The 22513-nt window shown below is 43.8% G+C and overlaps 1 protein-coding gene across 1 annotated transcript in view; it reads left to right on the top strand.

Moving 5' to 3' along the window:
- LOC112113620 (dehydrogenase/reductase SDR family member on chromosome X) overlaps positions 1–22513 on the top strand; it is a 227248-nt gene that overhangs the window by 164275 nt on the left and 40460 nt on the right. The window contains exon 5 of the mRNA XM_024209969.2: positions 12027–12234. Within this exon, the coding sequence (XP_024065737.1) occupies positions 12027–12234 (208 nt within the window). The remainder of the gene's footprint in view (positions 1–12026; positions 12235–22513) is intronic.

Here is a 22513-nt window from a genome sequence, read left to right as displayed (position 1 = left end):
TATGTATTTTCACAATACACATAAATCAACACACTATTGTGCCCCATGGCAGAATTCAGGTGTGTCAAAAATCAAATCAGCCCTTAAGGAGAATATTATATTTATAGGCTTTTCATTTTTGTCAAAAACCTGATGAGTTTCAGTTATTGTTTGTTGCATTTGGGCTCTCTGTCTCTCCCCCCTGCCTCCGCACCTGATAAACCTAAGCCTTGTCTACACTAGAAAGTTGTACCACTTTAACTATACAGGTACAGTTAATCTTCTCTACTGTGGATGCAGTTACTATAGGCAGGACTGCTCGCACCACCTATTATTAAGGTTGCCTGACACGTCTCATTATAAGACCCTGTTTTCAGTTGTTTATAACATTGCCTTACTTCAACTGTTTGGGCTGAAATTTTCCATATTGTGTGTTTGCCTCAGGCTGGATTTTTATTTATTTTATTTTTTTGGAAAATTTCAGCCAAAATTGTTCAACTGTTTCTGACAATGAGGTGAGGGGAAAATAGTTATTTTGCCCAGGGTAAAAACGTCTAGCAACCTTTAAAAAAACAACAACAAAACACAAAAAAACCTCCAGTGTCCCCATGCTTTGGAGCAGGGACTTGAAACTTGGCAGGGGGTGTCTTTTGTGTCAGAGATGTGTCTTTTGCCATCTTTGTGAAAATCCACCCCAGTTTGGGTAAATTATAAGCCTTTGAAAAATGGCAATTCACATATGCTCAGTAGAGACATCTTAGATTTCAGAATCATAGAATCATAGAATATCAGGGTTGGAAGGGACCTCAGGAGGTCATCTAATCCAACCCCCTGCTCAAAGCAGGACCAATTCCCAACTAAATCATCCCAGCCAGGGCTTTGTCAAGCTGGGCCTTAAAAACCTCCAAGGAAGGAGATTCCACCACCTCCCTAGGTAACGCATTCCAGTGCTTCACCACCCTCCTAGTGAAATAGTGTTTCCTAATATCCAACCTAGACCTCCCCCACTGCAACTTGAGACATTGCTCCTTGTTCTGTCATCTGCAACCACTGAGAACAGCCGAGCTCCATCCTCTTTGAAACCCCCCTTCAGGTAGTTGAAAGCAGCTATCAAATCCCCCCTCATTCTTCTCTTCTGGAGACTAAACAATCCCAGTTCCCTCAGCCTCTCTTCATAAATCATGTGCTCCAGACTCCTAATCATTTTTGTTGCCCTCCGCTGGACTCTTTCCAATTTTTCCACATCCTTCTTGTAGTGTGGGGCCCAAAACTGGACACAGTACTCCAGATGAGGCCTCACCAATGTCGAATAAAGGGGAATGATCACGTCCCTCGATCTGCTGGCAATGCCCCTACTTATACAGCCCAAAATGCCGTTAGCCTTCTTGGCAACAAGAGCACACTGTTGACTCATATCCAGCTTCTCGTCCACTGTGACCCCTAGGTCCTTTTCTGCAGAACTGCTATCTAGCCATTCAGTTCCTAGTCTGTAGCAGTGCATAGGATTCTTCCGTCCTAAGTGCAGGACTCTGCACTTGTCCTTGTTGAACCTCATCAGGGTTTTTTTGGCCCAATCCTCTAATTTGTCTAGGTCCCTCTGTATCCAATCCCTACCCTCCAGTGTATCTACCACGCCTCCCAGTTTAGTGTCCTCTGCAAACTTGTTGAGAGTGCAATCCACACCATCCTCCAGATCATTAATAAAGATATTAAACAAAACCGGCCCCAGGACCGACCCTTGGGGCACTCCGCTTGAAACCGGCTGCCAACTAGACATGGAGCCATTGACCACTACCCGTTGAGCCCGACGATCTAGCCAGCTTTCTATCCACCTTACAGTCCATTCATCCAGCCCATACTTCTTTAACTTGGCGGCAAGAATACTGTGGGAGACCGTATCAAAAGCTTTGCTAAAGTCAAGGAATAACACATCCACTGCTTTCCCCTCATCCACAGAGCCAGTTATCTCATCATAGAAGGCAATTAGGTTAGTCAAGCACGACTTCCCCTTGGTGAATCCATGCTGACTATTCCTGATCACTTTCCTCTCCTCTAAGTGTTTCATAATTGATTCCTTGAGGACCTGCTCCATGATTTTTCCAGGGACTGAGGTGAGGCTGACTGGCCTGTATTCCCCGGATCCTCCTTCTTCCCTTTTTTAAAGATGGGCACTACATTAGCCTTTTTCCAGTCATCCGGGACCTCCCCCGATCGCCATGAGTTTTCAAAGATGATGGCCAATGGCTCCGCAATCACATCCGCCAACTCCTTTAGCACCCTCGGATGCAGCGCATCCGGCCCCATGGATTTGTGCTCATCCAGTTTTTCTAAATAGTCCCGAACCACTTCTTTCTCCATGGAGGGCTGGTCACCTCCTCCCCATACTGTGCTGCCCAGTCCAGCAGTCTGGGAGCTGACCTTGTTTGTGAAGACAGAGGCAAAAAAAGCATTGAGTACATTACCTTTTTCCACATCCTCTGTCACAAGGTTGCCTCCCTCATTCAGTAAGGGGCCCACACTTTCCTTGACTTCTTCTTGTTGTTAACATACCTGAAGAAACCCTTCTTGTTACTCTTAACATCTCTTGCTAGCTGCAACTCCAAGTGCAATTTGGCCTTCCTGATTTCACTCTTGCATGCCTGAGCAATATTTTTATACTCCTCCCTGGTCATTTGTCCAATCTTCCACTTCTTGTAAGCTTCTTTTTTGCGTTTAAGGTCAGCAAGGATTTCACTGTTAAGCCAAGCTGGTCGCCTGCCATATTTACTATTCTTTCTACACATCGAGATGGTTTGTTCCTGCAACCGTAATAAGGATTCTTTAAAATACAGCCAGCTCTCCTGGACCCCTTTGCCCTTCATGTTATTCTCCCAGGGGATCCTGCCCATCTGTTCCCTGAGGGAGTCAAAGTCTGCTTTTCTGAAGTCCAGGGTCCATATTCTGCTGCTCTCCTTTCTTCCTTGTGTCAGCTAAACTCCCTGAAGATTCCGTCTGCACTGTGCTTGCTCCATCTCAGGGCTAAGCAAGACTTTCCTGCAATTGCCACTCTGGTCTACTGCGGGCTGTGCCAGGTCCAGGTCTGGGCACTTGAACTGAGAGCAGGGAGCCTGTCTCTCCTGTGCTTTCAGTGACCCCCATGCAGGGAAAGCAGGATGGAAGAGGAAGCTGCCTCATTCAAATACAGAGGGAACAAGAGCTAGACCGCTTGAGGGAAAAGGGAGGGAGAAAAGAGATTGGGACAAGGAGTCTGGGTGGGCAGAAACTGGAGTGGGAGTGAGAGAAAATGGGAGTTGAGATGGGAGGAGTTTAGGACTGGCTGGGCAAAAGAGACTGGAACTGAGAACCAGTGCAGCAGCGGGGAGGAGAGACAGCCCTGAGGAGCTGGAGTAATGGGGTCGGAGGCTGAGCAAAGAAACAGGAACAAGGAGCTGCAGGTACAATGAGATTGGATGAGGAGCCCAGGAACAGAGATTGGGACTGGGAGCTGGTGGGGATGGGGAACATGAGCGGGGGAGGGGAGGTGATTGGAGGTAAGAGTGGGGGAAATGATACAGATCAGATCAGGAGCCAGGGAACTGGGTCTGTCTGGGCAAGGAAACTGGGAGGTATGGTGGGGGGTGACACTGGATCTGTCTAAGTGAAGAGAATGAGATGGGGATGAGGAATAGGGGAGAAGAAACAGGACTGGGACAGAGACAGGTTGAAGGGGAAGGGGCAGACGAGGCAGTGCCCACTAGAGAGCACTCCTCCTCCAGGCATTGGAATGGAACCAGAGATACCCGAGACTCACCATTCCTCTGCTGTCAGCAAATATCTCTGAAACCCCATGGCAAAATGGCCCATCACTCTCTGATTCTGGCCCACATAGAGGATAACAACTTTCGTCATGCATCCGACGAAGTGGGCATTCACCCACGAAAGCTTATGCTCCAATACATCTGTTAGTCTTAAAGGTGCCACAGGACTCTCTGTTGCAACCTACTACTGTTTTCAGTTAAACTGTTAGCTCAAGTGGCAGAGGTCTATACGGTGGATCTATATATGTTCCAACCTTGCCGATGACCCTGTGGGTGTCAATATGATGCCACACAATGGAATTTCTGTATTTTTAGTTTGCTTTTTTAAAATCTAGGAAATTACATGCAAAAAATTGTTAGGAAATGACAGAATGAAGGTTACCTGTGCAACCCCCTGTAGAAAAAATATTATGTGATCATTTAATTAAAGACTGTATCATAATGTATAGGCACAAGTGGGCCAAATTATGATTCCACAGGTAACTTTCATTCTGGCATTTCCCAACTATGGAGTGACTTGACTTTGAAACCTTAATAATGTTCTTTTAACATAGATTTTGTGTGTAGAATATCAGTATAAAGATGCCAGTATAATTAAAGCAGTACAACCCCATAGTGTGGATGCAGTTATCCTGGCATAAAGGTGCTTATGCTGATATTCCTGTACAGAAGGGGAACAAGCTATACCAGTATAAGATACCTGTTTACCAGTGTAATTGTGTGCACAATAGGGATTGCACTAGTATAACTATTTTGGAACTATATAAATTGTACTAGCGTAGTGGGCATGACCATGTTGGTAAAAAAATCACATCCCTAACAGAAATAGTTACAGTGGTATAAAAACTATGTGTAGACAATGCCTTTGTCCTCTCATGTGGAACAGCCTTCTGTTCATTGTTCCCCCTAGAATTTCTTTTTTAGAACATACTCTTCCTTTGTAAACCAGAGGAAAGCACATCTGGGAATAATATAAAGCCTGTGAAAAATACTTTGAGAGAGATTCAGCTTCTCTGCAAAGTGAATTGCATGTAAATATGTATAACTGAGCCATCTCGATGCCCAGCATTGCCTTGTGCTGCCATGGATGGAGACTTAGGTGCAGTAGCAATGCCCTCCGAGCTGGGTGACATTTTTTGTCAGAAATTTTTTGATGACAAATGCAAATTCAGCAACACTGAAACATTTCATGAATTCGTGTCGGGTTTTGTTTCAGTCAGGGAGAAAAAAAATTCTGAAAAAATCAAAATGTTTCATTTTGACATTTTCTAAATTTAAACATTTCAGTTTTTCAGTTTGAAACAATGTTTTGTTTCATAATTTCCTGTTTATTTTTATAGCCAAAACAATCAAATGTTTAAAAAGGTTAAAATCAAAATCAAACATTTTAACTTTGTTCAGTCCTAAATTAAATATTTTACTTTTCAATTTGCAAATAAAAATAATTGTTTTGACTTCAACCAGAAATTATCCCCACCCATCAGCAAACTGAAAAACCTGTTATTTGCACAGCTCTCCTTGGGACTCCTGTTCCCTGAGCCAGTTGAAAACAGGCAGGCAAGGGAGACATTTTGATTACTCCATGGGAGAGAGAGTTTGAATCTTTTGTGTTTTTGTGCCATGCTTGATTTATTTAAAGTAAAATTTGAGAAATATAAATATCTTTAAAACAAAACAAATTGAAGCAACTCTTTGTAAATAACAGTCTTTCTTTAATAAATCCTTTGTTTTAAAGCTTTTACAATACATTTACTTACACTATTTCATTTCTCATGGAAGCAAAGTAGCAATGCTTGTAATCAACTCTAGTACAGCCAGCCACTGTGTAAGTTCCTACCTACAGTTCTGTGAAGGTTCCTTGGTCCTGACCTGTAACACTTACTATGCCAGTCCTGAACCTCTTGTTACGCCATGTGCACGATGGACTAGTATGAGATAAGCCAGCCTTTTAATATAACGCTTTTTTCATTGGCTTCCTCCCCCCGGCCAAGGGAGATGTTTCTTTAGAAAAAATACAAGGCGATTCACAATGCCATTTCTCACTGAGCAACTGTATATCTCAAAACTTAGCAAAAACTCCCCGTTATTCACCATTCATAGAAGATAATCATTATAAATGCCTTCTTATTAAGTGTAGCTAATTAAAACATTTATGTAGACAACAATACTTCTAAATGCAACTCACTAGAATATAACTATCTTTACAAGAATAGTCTTTCAGGGCAGTTAATGAAGTACAATATTTTTGCTTGTGCTAATTTATTATTATTAATTATGTATTTTGCAGAATCTCATGGCAGCATGGCATTTTATGCGGTTCTCAGTATGCATGCTGTCAGTCCTCTGCTTGGATACTTCAGTAATAATGGTTATTCAATCACAAAGCAAAAGCCCCATTAGCAGCTTAGTTATTAATTCATTTTCTAGTGTCATATTTCTATTGGTGATGTCTGTTTAAACAAAGATTTCCGGAGTCAATCCAGCTGAATCAGAGAAAATAACATATAAGACAGTTGAATCAAAACAGAGATTGTGAATGCTAATGGTCTGTATGTTGCCATTTCTTCTTTAAATCCACTTTCAAAGTCACTCTAAAAACACTGGGGAGAATTACTAGTCCCAAGGCAATTTGTAATGAAACAAGTCTGAAAGATATTGTTATATGGCTTCCATATCAGAAGAATACTAATATCCCTCTCAGCTCCAGGTAGTTTGCAGTGAGGATATAAGAAGGAAATGCTGCATGTTCTTGGCATCAAATAGTCTCTGAGCTATTGGAAAAATAGAAATAGCTTTTGTTCTTTACTTCACCCCTTCAGGGCCCATGAGTAAAGCTGATGATGTGTCTGAACAAAAGAAAATCAATAGTGTACCACTTAATACCTACTGAATGTTAGTTAGTTAATAATTTAAAAAAGAGAGCTTGTTACACTTGTGAGGTTTACCCTGTTGTCAGAAAACCGACCTGGTTCAGTTGTTCACTGTAGTTATGCTCTGTCGATGCCCAGAGAGAGAGGAGGAGGAGGAGGAGGAAGACATTCTAGCAGAAATGACTGTGTCTGCTCAAGGACTGAACAAGAATTTCTGCAAAGAGGAAGCTCTTAAGCAGTGACCAGAATAGTTTGATGGAATTTATACTTTAGAAATTACACCCGTGAGTGGGTGTGAGCTCTCTCCCTCCTCATCAGGATCACAGGCATAGGCTCAGATTTGGTGCTGTGCCTCCTGGAGGTGCAGGCCAAAAGGTGGACCCCAGTGTGGGGGTGGAATGCAAAGGTATCTTTAAGCCCTCTTTGCACTCACCAAATTCAATGCATCTCCAGAGCTCAAAACGTCTCCTGGTGCAGCCCTGGAGCTGCTCTACTAGAGCTGGTTGAAATTTTTCATCCTAAACATTTTTTGGCAAAAAATGCAAATTCAGCAACACTGAAACATTTCGCGAATGCCTGTTGGTTTCGCTGAATTGTGTGTGTAGAAAAAAGAAAACCTCTGACAAAGTTAGATGTTTCATTTTGACACTTTCTAATGAAAGCATTTCCATTTTTCAGTTTTAACCAGTTTTCATTTAGAAATTTCCTCATATTTATTTTAAAAAATTCAAAAATGTTAAATGCTCAGAATCTAAATGAAAAGTTTCATTTTTCATCAAATGAAATGTTTTATTCAAGCAAAAATATTTTTGACTTTTTGATTTGCTGAAAATTTCACAAAATGTAGTGTTTTGGGTTGACACAAAACACATTTTTTTTTTCCTGAGTGTTCAGAGTTGCTGGTGAACTGAAAAATCCATTATTTGCACAGCTCTAGCTCTAAGTTATGACAGCCTCCCCGGGCCTGCCTATGGCTTGTGACGGAAGCCAGAATGTCTATAGAAGCAAGCGTCACAGCTCTGTCTTCTTCTACCTTAACACACACCCCTATGTCTGGGCTGGCATGGGGACAGCATACAGCTGCCTACAGCAGCCCACTGGTTATGGTTGCCAACTTTCTACTCGCACAAAACTGAACACCCTTGTCCCGCCCCCTGCCCTGCCCCTCCTCTGAGGCCATGCCCCTGTCACGCCCTTTCTCTGAGGCAACGTTCCCCACTCACTCCATCCCCCTTCCCTCTGTTGCTCGCTCTCCCCAACCTCACTCACTTGCTCATTTTCACCAGACTGGCTCAGGGGGTTGGGGTGCAGGAGGTGATGAGGGCTCCAGCTGAGGGTGCGGGCTCCGGGGTGGGGCCAGAAATGAGGGGTTCAGAGTGCGGGAAGGGGCTTTGGGCTGAGGCAAGGGGTTGGGGTGTGGGTATGGGCCTGGGGTATGGGCTCTGGTGTGGGGCCAGGGATGAGGTATTTGGGGTGCAGGAGGGGGCTCCGGGCTGGGGCTGAGGGGTTCAGTGGGTAGGAAGGGGATCAGGGCTGGGGCAGGGGGCTGGGGTGTGGGGGGTGTATGAATGCGCCAGCTTGGGCGTGCAGACTGTAGGGTGGGGCTGGGGATGAGGGCTTTAGGGTGTGAGAGGGTGTCTGGGCTCAGATTGAGGGGTTTGGAGGGCTGGAGTGGGATCAGGACTAGGGCAGGCGGGAGGGGGCATGGGGTGCAGGCTCCGGGAGGGAGTTTGGGTGCAGAAGGGGGTTCCAAGCTAGGGCAGGGGGTTGGGGTATGGGAGGGGGTCAGGGGTGCAGGCTCTGGCCAGCACTTACCTCAAGCAGCTCCTGGAAGCAGCAGCATGTCCCCCGTCCAGCTTCTACACAGAGGCACGGCCAGGCCAATGGGAGCTGCAGAGCCAGCGTTTGGGGCGGGGGCAGCGTAGGAGCTGGAGGGGGGAGCTCGCAGCGCCACAGCAGGCAGGGAGCTTGCCTTAGCCCCACTGCGCTGCTGACCAGGCTTTTAACGGCCTGGTCAGTGGTGCTGACCGGACCCGCTAGGGTCTCTCTTCCACCGGGTGTTCCGGTTGAAAACAGGACACCTGGCAAACCTACTTGTGTCTGTGCCATGAGAATTTTCCCTGGCCCTGTGGGCTGTGTCTGATTCCTACATGCTGAATGGGGGACAGAATAATCCAGTTCAGTTCAGAAGGAGCGCTTGGAGTTTTACATTTACTTTATTTTGGGTGTGCAAGGCCCTCTGTGACCAACCTCCTGCCTTCTGATGCACTTAAACTGTTGTCAACATTACTGTCCACATATCTATTCAGGGGATACCATCACAGGACCTAATCACATCAGCCACACCATCAGGGGCTCGTTCACTTGCACATCTACCAATGTGATATATGCCATCATGTGCCAGCAATGCCCCTCTGCCATGTACATTGGCCAAACCGGACAGTCTCTACGCAAAAGAATAAATGGACACAAATCAGACGTCAAGAATTATAAATTCAAAAACCAGTTGGCGAACACTTCAATCTCCCTGGCCACTCGATTACAGACCTAAAAGTCGCAATATTACAACAAAAAAATTTCAAAAACACTCCAACAAGAGACTGCTGAATTGGAATTAATTTGCAAACTAGACACCATTAAATTAGGCTTGAATAAAGACTGGGAGTGGATGGGCCATTACACAAAGTAAAACTATTTCCCCATGCTTATTCCCCCACCCCTCCCTTACAGTTCCTCATATCTCCTTGTCAATTGCTGGAAATGGGCCATTTTCATTACCACTACAAACAGTTCTTTTTCTCTCCTGCTGATAAAAGCTCACCTTAACTGATCACTCTCCTTATAGTGTGTATGGTAACACCCATTGTTTCATGTTCTCTGTGTGTATATATATATCTTCCTACTGTATTTTCCACTGCATGCATCTGATGAAGGGGGGTGTAGCCCACGAAAGCTTATGCTCAAATACATTTGTTAGTCTCTAACAAGTCTGCCACAAGTACTCATGTTCTTTTTGCGGATACAGACTAACACGGCTGCTACTCTGAAAACTATCACTAGTTAGCAGGACTGTCACTTCTCTCTCTCCTCCAACCCAAGCATGTGTTTGAGCGCCACTGCTCCCATGTGACAGGACTCACCATTCCTGACACTTTACTGCAGCTGAGACTCAGACTGGGACCCCAGCTTTACCAGGTTGGCCCAAAACTAAGCCTTCCCCAACTGAGCCAATGGATTCTGCAGGAAGCTTGTCTCAGCTTGAAGTTGCTCTATAACCTTCCTGCCAGTGCCCAGCCCAAATGGCTGGACTGGTTTGTGGGGTAGGGAAGGGGGAATCCTCCTCCCTTCTCCAGCTTCAGGGTGTCTCCACCCTGCTGCTCCATGGAGGACACCAGCCCTGAATAACAATGCTTCAGTGGAGCTGAGGAAATGGAAGAGCACAACAGAAGCCCTGCGGTCTGGACTCCGCAATTATAAAAAATATGAACTGACATGCAGATGAACTGCAATGAACTGGCTATGGAGTGCTCCTCCCATTTCGGGGATCTCAGAGATTCATAAAAATATCAGAATAACCTGCCAAACAGGGTCTTCAGAGAGCCCGAACAGATCACTTCTATCGGGTTTCCTTATGCCATCAGCCTGCAAAGTGAGAGGGACTTTACTGAGGTTCAGCCTATGTCTTCCGTATAGTAGCATGTTACATTGCTTCTGAGCTACTCACTCCTTCCACTTTGTTCTTTCCCCCCTACCCATGCTCTGTCTCCTTTCCACCTTTCTCTTGCTTCCTCACCTCTGCTTTCCTCTCCCCTGCATTTTCCCTTTCCCTTTCTTTTTTCTTCCACTATTGCTCTACTCCCTTCCCCTTCTTCCTCCTCTCTCTCTTCCTAACTGTATAAAAGAGCTGTACATAGAAATGGTACAATTATTTATCTCTGCTCTTACAGAATGCTCATGCCCCATTCCAGACTGTCACACACAGCCATCTATTTTTCAGTGTATAGGCCCATTAAGGAGTAGGAATTACATATGTATTAGAAAAAATTGCTACAGGAGCTTGCCATACCAAAAAAAAAAATACTCCATTCTTTCCAAGCACCCTGTAGCATAATGACATTGTTTGGCAATTGGACCCCAAAAAGGAAGCAGTGATACAAAAGCACAGTAGGAGCAAGTCAGATTGGGAGGTTCGTATGCCATCATCAGTCTGTCTCTTGGTAAAAGATTTTTAATGGAAATGTGAAGCATCATTGGGAGAAAGCTGATATTCTTTCATGTCAGAGAGCACAGTTAACCTTCCCATCATATGGTACTTAGTGTTTCAGAGAAAAAGCAGAAAACCTTCAAAACTATTAACTACATGAACAATATGCATCTCTGATTCTCAATAGTGAAATCCAGTTGTGCAGGAATTTAAAAAAATGAAATGTATTTCATAACTTTTGAATTCAATTTTTTTTCTTGTTTTTATACATACGCCTTCCATATCACCCTGATACATGTAGCATTTTTGAAGTTGGGTGCTTCAAGTTATGCTCCTAAATCCATAATTAGGCACTTAAATAGAAGCTTTGAGCTGATTTTTCCAAGGTGTTGAACAACCTCAGTTTCCAGAGAAGTTAATAAGAGCTGCAGCTGCTTGAAAATTAAACCACTTTTATATAGGGGCCTAACTATGGATTTAGGAGCCTAGCTTTAAGCACCCAAGTTTGAAAATACTGTGTATATAGATATACACAGTATGTATTTCCCTAATGAGTCCTAATAAAACTCTGTGTGTGTGTATATACACTGTTTTGTTAATACTTATTGGGGTAGATTTATTTCTGCTCCAGCTCCCCCCCACATGGAGACAGCTGTGGGGATGGGGGTTTGCCCCTAGGGGAGGGGAGCTTTTAAAACTCCAGCCAGGATTCAATAGAAAAGTTGCCTGGAAGAGCACATCTGCTGATTAGCCTGGCCCTGCCCACTGGTAGGGTGGCAGGGAGCATTTTGCATTTCTGTGTTCCCACTCCAGATGTACTTACCCCTCCCAGGGGCCCACAGGTTTGAGAGCTGGTGCAAACCCAAAGGTTAAATTGAGCCCATCATTTTCAAAACACCTTACAAAAATTTACTAATTCATCCTTACAATGCCGGAGGAAGGGAGGGATGATTCTATCCATTTTCAAGTTCGATAAACTGAGGTCTGGAATTTGTCATTTTTCTCCAGGGGAGTCAATCAGTGTCAGTTTTACGGTTCACAATTGCAATCACCAATCATCTGTCATGCTGAAAGTTGTGTTTAAGATGTGTAGCAGGAGTCTTGTGTTGCTTTTGTGTCAGGAATTCTCATTCAGTCTCTGAAGTCATCACACTTTTTCTGCACTTTCTTCCTTAGCGGGGGTGATGCTGGTCCCTGAAAGGAAAACAGAGGATGGATTTGAGGAGCACTTTGGCTTGAACTACTTGGGACATTTCCTGTTGACTAACCTTCTCTTGGAAACATTGAAGCAATCAGGAACTCGCAGTCGCAATGCTAGAGTCATCACTGTCTCATCAGCCACCCATTATGTAGGGAGATTGCACCTTAATGATTTACAAAGCAGGTACAAATATCTTTTTTCTGTTTGCACTGGCCTGCCATAAGACTGCATAGATTAGAGTCAGTGTAAATTGTCATTCAATGTCAACTGTGATTTTCGTTAACCAGAGGCTCAAATAATTGCTGATACCATTAACTTTCATAATGCTGTGATAGTTTTTGGCTTGTGCAACCCTTCCAGTCATGGGTAGGAAAGAAAAATAGCATATAAACACATTTATAAATTGAGCCTGTTTTACATTAGGCCTTGAAAATCTTTGGGCTCATTTCGCTTCTTATATAATTGTGATGAATGTGGTATAAAAAACATTAGACTGACTCCATAACCAGGGCATGCAGGATTCTATGTAACTGGGGCTTTGTAAAATGGCATAGATAAATACTAATGGATTCTGGATTCAGGTAATTGTCCTGCAACCAGATCCACAGGCAGATGCCGGCACAGAGCCCCATCATAATTCCCCTCCAGTGTAACGCACCACTATTGTGGTATGCCGGAGCCATTCTTAGCTTAAAGGGTTTCAGTGCTTCTGGACTACTGAAACTTTGTGATCTGCCAAAGCCAGCCACTCCTGCCTGGCTGGCTGGCTTTTAGCTTCTCCTCCACCCACACACTGTCTGCCTCTTCTTCCTTGGCAGCTCCACTGGCTGGCACACAGGTCTTCTCTAACTAGCCAGAAGCACTCTGTATAAGCTTCTCCTCAGAAACCCTGCCAGCTGGCTGCCACTGCATCATGTTGCAGATGGCATTCCTCCTGCTCAGGTACCATAACCCAGCCCCCTGCCTGCTTCTCCTGCTTTCCTCCACAGCTAGCATACTATATCCCTACTAAGCCTTTTGTCCCCTCTGCTTATTTGCCTTTTCCCTAAGTGTACACTTACAGCTGCTGCCCAGCTGCTCCTGCTCTCTTTCCATTGTCCTCCAGCTACACAGTACTCCCACTCCGCACACTGTGCCAGCTTTCCCTGTTCTGCTTGCAGCCTTACTGATCAGCCCCTGTGACTGACTGCAACCATCTACCCACACCCCAACATACTGGCTATGCCCCTTTGCCCGCCTCCTAGCTTTGTCACCCCCATGTCTTCTGAACTTTCCAAAAATGTTGACTGATTAAGGGGTTAATAGAATCCAAAAGTATATTAATGCCTTTTTTTAAGCTGGGCAAAGGTGCTGCATAGCAGCATTTTTCCAAATAGCAGACAATGTGACTCTGTTTTCTCTTTTGTGCAAGAAAATACAAACTTTTATGCTAAGTGAAACAGGGTTGCTTGTATCATAAGTAACTGCCTAAAAGTTGTTTAATTAATTTGAGAGAGAGAGAACTGTGTTTCCAAGCATGATTTACTAACTAATTCAAATGGCTTTATCCTTGCAGTCAAAGTCATAGAGTTTCAGCTGGTTTCATACTGAAACTAAGCATTTCACATAATTTCCATACCAAGTTCTATCTCAGTCCCTATGACCCTTGACGCACCTGGTCTGAGTTTTCATTTTGGAATGAAACCTAAAGCCAGAAGGCTTGTGTCTTTTATTGGAATATTTCACATGTGAACACCACATTAAACTTGTCAAGACTTCCTATCTGATTTCTGATTTTATTCTAGGCTATCCATTTCATCACAAGTATATTGCATAATCTCTGCAGAGCAATTGTAATTCATTGTCTATGATCTGGATGACGCCATTTAATGCAGCTCTGCTATGTCTCTAGATAACAACAGCTTCCTTTATTACAGAGAAACCTCTTTAGTTTAGGATGTATTTTACCAGTAACTCATTGTTATTAACTCTTTTTTTCAGGGAGATATAAACATAAATGTTTAATTTAGAAAAGCTGTGGCTTAATGTGTATAGGAAAAATCTTGCAGCGAAAGTGCCAGTGAGTTTTAGTATGCAGTCTTGGTGTTGCACAGTTGTAAATGAGGACAGAATCTGGCCAGTTCTGTGCATTTCTATCCCACTGGGAGTTCTGCCTGAATAGAGAGTTCTGATCTACCGTATATATGCCCACCAATGATTTCAAGAAGTGAATTGCAATTTGAACTCCAGACTTACATCTGTGAAAAGACAGCCCTCTCCCCAGATAGGAGAGGATCTCCACTTATTTTCCAAGTGCCAGATGAATAGTTACTCACATAAATGGCCCCACTCAAATCAGTGAACTTAGTTGTGTATGAGAGAGAGAGCGAGAAACTGCTCACCAATGTAAGGGAGTTCAATAACCTGGCCCTGTGCCAGCATGGAGAACTATTACAGTATCATAAATACACAGAAATTGTATACGACTTGAGATGCGTTGATTCAGAGTCGGATATAACAACTTTCACACCTATAATAAATAAATCCCAGAATAATCATTACGGTATTGTTCATTGTGCTAATTCCTAATGATTTTCCCCTATTTCTTTCTTTTAAAAGTTTTTTAAAATACTGTACTAACATCACAGATTATGGCTACTTTTCTAATGTAATATAATGACCTAAACCCATAGAATCACGGTTAAAGTTGTCTTACCACCCTTACCTCACCCTTTCCTGCCTACATGTTGCAGTAACATTCATGGCTCTTGGGAGATTTCACATCACAGGACTCTTAAAGCTCCACAGCACACTACTTAGGACCATTGTCTTGGACTTAACCTGGTGAGGAGTGAGTCCCCATAGTGCTTTTAAAGATGCAAATGCTTTGTTTGTGTTTTTTTTATGCTGTGTGTGTGTATATATATATATATATATATATAATGCCCCAGGGAAGCCAACATAGTTTTATGGCACTGTGTATCTCTGTCCATTTGTTCTGCTGAACTGCCACATTTTCCAAGAGACAGTGCCAAAATCACCCCTTGTTTTTGCAGTTAAAATGACTGCAAAATCTGTGAGATTATTTTTCACATACCTTTTTGTAATTTTGAGCTGCCTTTAGTTGGTTCTGATTGGTCACATGATATTGGTTCTGGTTTTCTGATTGGCTGAGCATACCCCATATTATCAGGAGAGTTAGCAATTTACTCAAAGGGAGATGATCTATTCTGTGTGCTATCTCTGAAACAGTCTGGTAAAAATGTCGATAGTAGCAGGGATAACTGCTTATTATGCACTCATCCATCCGAAGACATTTCCGGGATTTTAAATTGGTGGTGCCCAACCTGGTGACCCATTAGTAACACCAGAGGAGAGACCCATCGTTCCATTTGAGACACCAGAGAGAAAGGTAGAAGGCCATCACTACTTTGGTGCACAAACACCAGGTAGGGTACTAGCCAGGGAGCTGACCTGTGTTAAATTCTCTGCTCCACCAGACTTCCTCTGTCACCTTTTTCATACTCTGTGGACTCCTTGTTAAATTTTTCTTCTGTTTCTTTCTTTTTTTTAAATGGAACGCTTCACGAATTTACATGTCATTCTGGTGCAGAGGCCATGCTAGTTGGATATAATTGGTTTTATCTGCCCTATACCTCTGTTCTCTTGCTCCAACTGCCCAAAATTCTGGTTTAAAGTCACAAACCACATCGAGTACACTGGCCACAAAACAACAGGAGGATAAATGATTTTAAAACGGTCTCTTTCCTGTGAATAAAGTTACATAAAATATATACAGTGGCCCTTGTTATGTTTCTCTTTCTCATGTTTGTGCTTCTAGTGCTCTGACTTCTCCATGTTTTTCTCCTGTTCCTTTCCCCCTTTTATATATCTATTAATTTGCATCTTTTTTTCTTTTGATTTCTTTGTTGTATTACATTCCTTTTCCTCTGTTTCCTCTCTCTTTAATCTGTTTACTTGATTTCTAATTTTACATTTTAATCTTTTTTTCATTTGTATATTTATTTCTCTATCTTCTTGGTCTTTTAGCTTCTGCCTCTCGATTTCTGTCCTTGCCTTTGTTTTCTTTGTCTGCTTGTTCTGCTTCTCCTTTCCACTTTCTTCTCCATTTTCACCTCCTCGCTCTCTGTTTGCTTCTCATCCTCTTGCCCTTCCACCCTCCCCCCAACCCAATTCCTCTCTTCTGAATGTTTATTTCCCACTAACTGGGCACGCTGTCTGGGTACACTATGACAAGACACATCTTGTTCCACACTGACAAAACCAGGGACGGCTCCAGGCACCAGCGAAGGAAGCAGGTGCCTGGGGCGGCCAATGGAAAGGGGTGGCATTGCGTCCATTGTCGGGGCGGCAGGTCCGGAGCAGTGGCGGCAGCAGCTCAATCGGCACGCTCCGGATCGGCGGCAATTCGGCGGCGGGTCCTTCACTCGCTGTCTTGCTCCTTGGTGGCACTTCGGCGGCAGCTCAATTGGGTTCTTTTTTTTTTTCCCCCCGCCGCTTGGGGCGGCAAAAAAGCTGGAGCCGGCACTGGACAAAGCATAGCTTGTTTCATGTGCTTTTTTGGAAAGGTAAACTCACAAGAGCAATGACTGTTCTCACAATCCTCTTGCTGAAGAACATACTGAAGAACATCAAACATCTGTGTGGTCTTTCAGATCCAGTCCATTTTCAACAGATCTCACGTGAGCCAACATAGGGAATAGGGATCCCTAAAGCGAATCATACTCCATCATCCACTTTTGAATAATACCTCTTTAAAGAGTAGTGTACTCCATGAATGTATTCTCTGCATGTCAGAAAACAAAGTTGTGCCTGGAGGTGGATGGGAAACAATTTTCTTGCCCCATGAGAATTGTTGAGATAATATGAACAAAAACCATTAGATTGGGTCAGTCAGAATGTTTCAATGTACATCTACACTTGGAGCTGGAGATGTAATTCCCAGCTTGAGGAGTCATACCCACACTAGTTCTGATCAAGTTAGCACACTAAAAATAGTGTAGCTGTGACGATGCGAGTGGTGGAATGGGCCAGCTGCCCAATTATCTGCCTCAGATGGGGTCATACTTGGATGTCTAGCCCCAGACACCACTCACACTGTGCCAATTTATTCATATCTTAAAATAGTTTGGTTTTAGTTCAGTTAAAAAATACTGGTGAAGATTTGGTGAAGGTATGGGGGGGAAGACGGGACTAATTTCTTATTTTATCCAAAACATCTGCCTGTGAAGTTTTAAATTAAAGTGTGGAATAACCCCTCATTGCCCAGAAATGGCACCTAAGGTTATATCTCTCAGAATAACTGGGACTAGTGTGTATTTTTAATTGCTCATATAAGACTGGTAGAAAAATGTCTCTGCCAAGCCTGTTGTGTTTTTGACTAAATAAATATTTTTTGTAAAAGGTGTCTGTTTTCAACAAAAAAAAAAGTTAAAATTTTCATTGAAAACCCAGATGCCAGAAAAATGAGCTATTTTAGCTGAAAACTGTAATATTTTGATTTGGAAATGCTGCCACAATGCCTCCTGTGAATTGTAGTTCGGTTTCTTCATGTCCCTATTCTCCTTCATGGGATGGGCTCCCTGGCCGGACTACATCTCCCATAATGCACCATCACAACTCTCCGAGGGGGTTGACTTTTGTGCATCATGGGAGATATACTCCAACCAGGGAGCCCAGCCTACAGAGGAGAATGGGAGCTTGAGGCACTGGAACTACAGTTCCCATGAGGCACTACAGCAGCATTTCCAACTCAAAATATTTTGATGTTTGGATGATCTATTTTGGTTTTCAGCTGAAAATTTTCAGTTTTCAAATTACCACTGAAAATCAAAATTGTCTACAGATAAAAGCCCCATTTTTGACCAGCTGTATTACATAAGAACATAAGAGCGGCTATACTGGGTCAGACCAAAGGTCCATCTAGCCCAGTATCCTGTCTTCCGACAGTGGCCAATGCCAGGTGCCCCAGAGGGAATGAACAGAACTGGTACTCATCAAGTGATCCATACCCTGTCACTCATTCCCAGCTTCTGGGAAACAGAGGCTAGGGACACCATCCTTGTCCATCCTGGCTAATAGCCATTGATGGACCTATCCTCCATGAACTTATCTAGTTCCTTTTTGAACCCTATTATAGTCTTTGTTATCTGTGTTCCCCTAAAAACCAACCCAGGGTCACACCTGTATTAGTTTTATTACAATGCTGCTGTTAGGTCAGATAGAAAAGAGATGGAGCTTATTCATACACGCACACATTCACCGCATTCATTCCCTCATGCACCCACACACTTACACGGGCGGAGAGTTACCGGAGACAGCGTGGAGACCGAGAAGCCGAAGCGCGGGAGATCTGGTGTGTCTGCCTGCGGGCACCAATCCAGGCTGCTGAGCAGGTCAAGGAGCAGCAGCTGCTTGTGTGCATGGCTGCTTCCTTTTTCTGGAACTGGGCGGCTCCTGTCACGTACGCTGAGTTTCCCTCTGTGTCCGTCACCAAGAAGCATTCCCAGCCCAGTTCATTTCATGCATACCAGTTCTTCTTCGTGATTGCCTTCTCAGGGCAGATTATATCAGACACACATGGCTCCTGTCTCTGGGCTCCTTTCTCCTGGCAGTTCCTCTCCACCCAATCCCACATACACTCCCTTGTTCACACTCTCTCTGAGTGTGTGATGGGATATTACACAGCTTGGAAGTTCATACAAGTGGTAACTTGAAAAGGTTACAGAGCTTGCAAAGGTTACAACACTTAAAAGGCTCTGCTACCAATAACTGAAGTTACAAAAGCAGCAAAGAGTCCTGTGGCACCTTATAGACTAACAGACGTATTGGAGCATGAGCTTTCGTGGGTGAATACCCACTTCTTCGGATGCTCATGCTCCAATACATCTGTTAGTCTATAAGGTGCCACAGGACTCTTTGCTGCTTTTACAGATCCAGACTAACACGGCTACCCCTTTGAAGTTACAAAGTCTGCAAAAAGGTTGCAGAACTTAATGATACAAGTTACAGATCTTACAATCGCATTTGAGCGGAGGCTTTACATAACAGTCTTGGCCTTCACAACATCCTCTGGCTAGGAGTCCCACAGGTTGACTGTGAGTTGTGTACTCAAATGTTTTCCCCCACCCACCCTGTGTCTAGATAGTGAGATCCCCAAGCACAATAGAACAAGCGCATTTGTACATTGAGAGTGAAGGAGGTGGGATTTGGAGACACCATGTTGGAAGTAGGACACAGAGATTCCATGTGGTTTCCTTGAGTGCTCTAATATGAAGAGGTTTGGTAACAAGGGAGGGAGGAGTAAGGCCCAGACCAGTGGATCCATCACTAAGTTGCCTGATCAGCCCTTGTCTTACACGAAAATGAGCTTAAGAGCAATGGGGGCTACTGAAGCTGCAAAAATTTGCTGCAGCAGCGGCCGTGGAGTGACTACATGGCCTGAGAGAAGGGTCTTTTCTCCCCAGCACTTGTAGAGCATCGTGTTTCACAGCCCAGGTACTTGTGCTATATATTGATTTTCAAGATTTGGCCAAGAAACTTTTAAAATATTGTTTGGAAGCATTTTTAAGCTTTGATGAGTTACTCTGCCGACTTCATACATACCTTGTTGGTCCTGGCTTTGATTGAAATGCTCATGTGTAATTGCACATTCTATCTCCACTTTCCACCTTGCCGCTGTTTTTGGAAATAATTGGTTTTTCATCACAAATCATGCAGGGATCAGCTTACTGTGATTCAGTGTGACGAAGTATTTTGGAAATTTAAAACCTACTGGTTGGGAGGAAGGTGACAACAATACTTCTTTCCCCCTGTTTCCTGTGGTAGCAGTTTTTGAAATGCTGGTTACAGACCACTTGTGCTGCACTGCATGGCTCTCAAGACACATATATGAATCATAAATGACATTTTTAAGACTTTGGTGAGGTTGGATTATTGGCTTTATACAGTTTGAATAGAATTTTAGTGTGCCACAAATAGTTTAAAGTCGAACCAAAATTATTTGATAGAAAAGACTGCACAAAACAAGCCGCAAATCAAATATCATTCTGAGCAAGAAGGAAAGGGAAACATTTTATTTTTTGCTTTTACTGTCTGCTGAACTTTGCCATTTTAGACTTGATAAATAAAAATCCGCTTTGCACAAGCTATTTTCCATTTTCCATACTTTTATTAATCCCACATCTTTTCTGACAGCTGGATGGGGGCCTCTGGTGACATGCAGCTTTATATAACTAAGGCCTTCATGAAGGCATTGCATCTGGGAAGTGGATCATCCTTGAGGTCCAAAAATCTCAGGCATTTGAATTGTGTCTGTACCTGTTTCAGCTGTATTCCCTCCTTCAGCCATCTGTGTCCTAAGAGGAAGTGGGGTTTTCATGCGATTTCTTGAGTGTTTTTAGTAAATCATTTTCTCCTCTGGCCATTCTCTTATTCATTCTGTTACTAAATTAACGTAATGGGTTTGGTGGCTATGTACCTCTGTGAGTCCACTGCTGTATTCTTACCCAGGGTATGTAAACACAAACTTTGAAAAAGCAGAGATAATTAAAAAGAAAAGAGCGGATTTTTTTTTTTTACTGCTAGTATTAGAGACTTAAGTTTTTTATCGCTATTGTGACAGACCCAGACCAGTGGGGTACAGGAGTCTGGTAGAGGGCAAATATACTGGTCACTGGATGAGTAGTTTTCTGTTCCCTGAGTGACCAGAGCAGGGGCTGCACTAGAGTAATCAGGAACCTGCTAGAATCAATTAAGGCAGGCTAATCAGGGCACCTAAGTTTTAAAAGGAGCTCACTTCAGTTTGTGGTATGAGTGTGAGGAGCTGGGAGCAAGAGGCTGAGAGTGAGAGGGTGTGCTGCTGGAGGACTGAGGAGCACAAGTGTTATCAGACACCAGGAGGAAGGTCCTGTGGTGAGAATAAGGAAGGTGTTTGGAGGAGGCCATGGGGAAGTAGCTCAGGGAGTTGTAGCTGTCATGCAACAGTTACAGGAGGCACTATAGACAGCTGCAATCCACAGGGCCATGGGCTGGAACCCGGAGTAGAGGGCAGGCCCGGGTTCCCCCCAAACCTCCCAATTGACCTGGACTGTGGGTTCTTCCAGAGGGGAAGGTCTCTGGGCTGTTCCCCAACCCACATGGTGAATCTCTGAGGCAGGAAAATCCGCCAATAAGCGCAGGACCCACCAAGATAGAGGAGGAACTTTGTCACACTATATATAATGGATAGTGATAGTGCAAGTGTTTCCTCTCAGTCTGGCCAATGGTCCTCAGTGCTTTTTTGGAAATAGTTCTGTGGGTGGAGAGTCATTCAGTCTTAATGCCATTCAAGCCTTGACCTCTCTGCTAAGACAGCCTGATTGAGTCAATACGAGCTGAGGATGCTCAGCAGCTCAGAGGATGAAAACATGGTATATAGATACCTCTCCTAATGAGCCCAACTAATTTCACATGGACCATCCAAGGATAATAACTCTTGGTCATTATTAAGCTGGCTGGATTTGAACTGGTAACAGCGTATTGTTCATCACCAATCTCCATTGCCTTCCAGATCCCAGCAAGAAAAGAAATAATATATTTAATTTCAGGATCTGTATTAGGCACTACAAATAACTCAAGGAGTGAGTTAATTTTAATATGGTTTTACTAAATGGAAAATGACCATATACAAGAGGTTAGGTATTGTTTTTATTATTATTGGCCCAGCTTGTACCCTGGTAAAGTTACCATCTTTAAAATGCAAAAAAAAAAAAAAAACTTGGCATTCCCTCCCCACAAGGCAAGCCTGTGGCAACCCCAATCACAAGGCAACTCTGCAACGCCCCCCCTCAACAGCCACTGTAGAGCAGTGATGGGCAACCTGCAGCCCATGGGCCACACATGGCCCATCGGGGTAATCCGCCGGTGGGCTGCGAGACAGTGTTTATGTTGACCATCCGCAGGAATGGCCGCCCGCAGCTCCCAGTGGCCACCGTTCCCGGCCAATGGGAGCTGCGGGCGGCCATGCCTGTGGACGGTCAATGTAAACACTATCTTGTGGTCTGCCAGCGGATTACCCTGATGGGCCATGTGTGGCCCATGAGCCGCAGGTTGCCCACCACTGATTTAGAGAGAGAACACACATAGGTAAGACTGATACCATCATTGTCTCACCTTGGTCGTTTTTCCCCAAGCTACTTTGTTTGTGTCCATCTTCATTGAGATTATTTTTTCCCGAACTGCCTTGATTCTACATTTTAAATATATACTTGAATGTGAACATTTTGGAACTTTATACATAAAGAAAATCCATTGAGTCTATTTCTTGAATATGTATTTCCTGTTTAATTTTGCCTTTTCCCGCAATTTCTTATTTTTAATGGGAACCAGGGCCGGCTCCAGGCACCAGCTGACCAAGTACATGCTTGGGGTGGCACCTGGTAAGGGGCGGCCAATCTTGGGGTGGCAGGGGGGGCGCTCAGGG

This window comes from Terrapene carolina, unplaced genomic scaffold, assembly GCF_002925995.2.
Source record: "Terrapene carolina triunguis isolate 2854851 unplaced genomic scaffold, T_m_triunguis-2.0 Scaffold23, whole genome shotgun sequence".
NCBI classification, from domain to species: domain Eukaryota; kingdom Metazoa; phylum Chordata; order Testudines; family Emydidae; genus Terrapene; species Terrapene triunguis.
The sequence above is the reverse complement of the archived record's forward strand: the minus strand, read 5'-3'. Positions and strand labels throughout refer to the sequence as shown.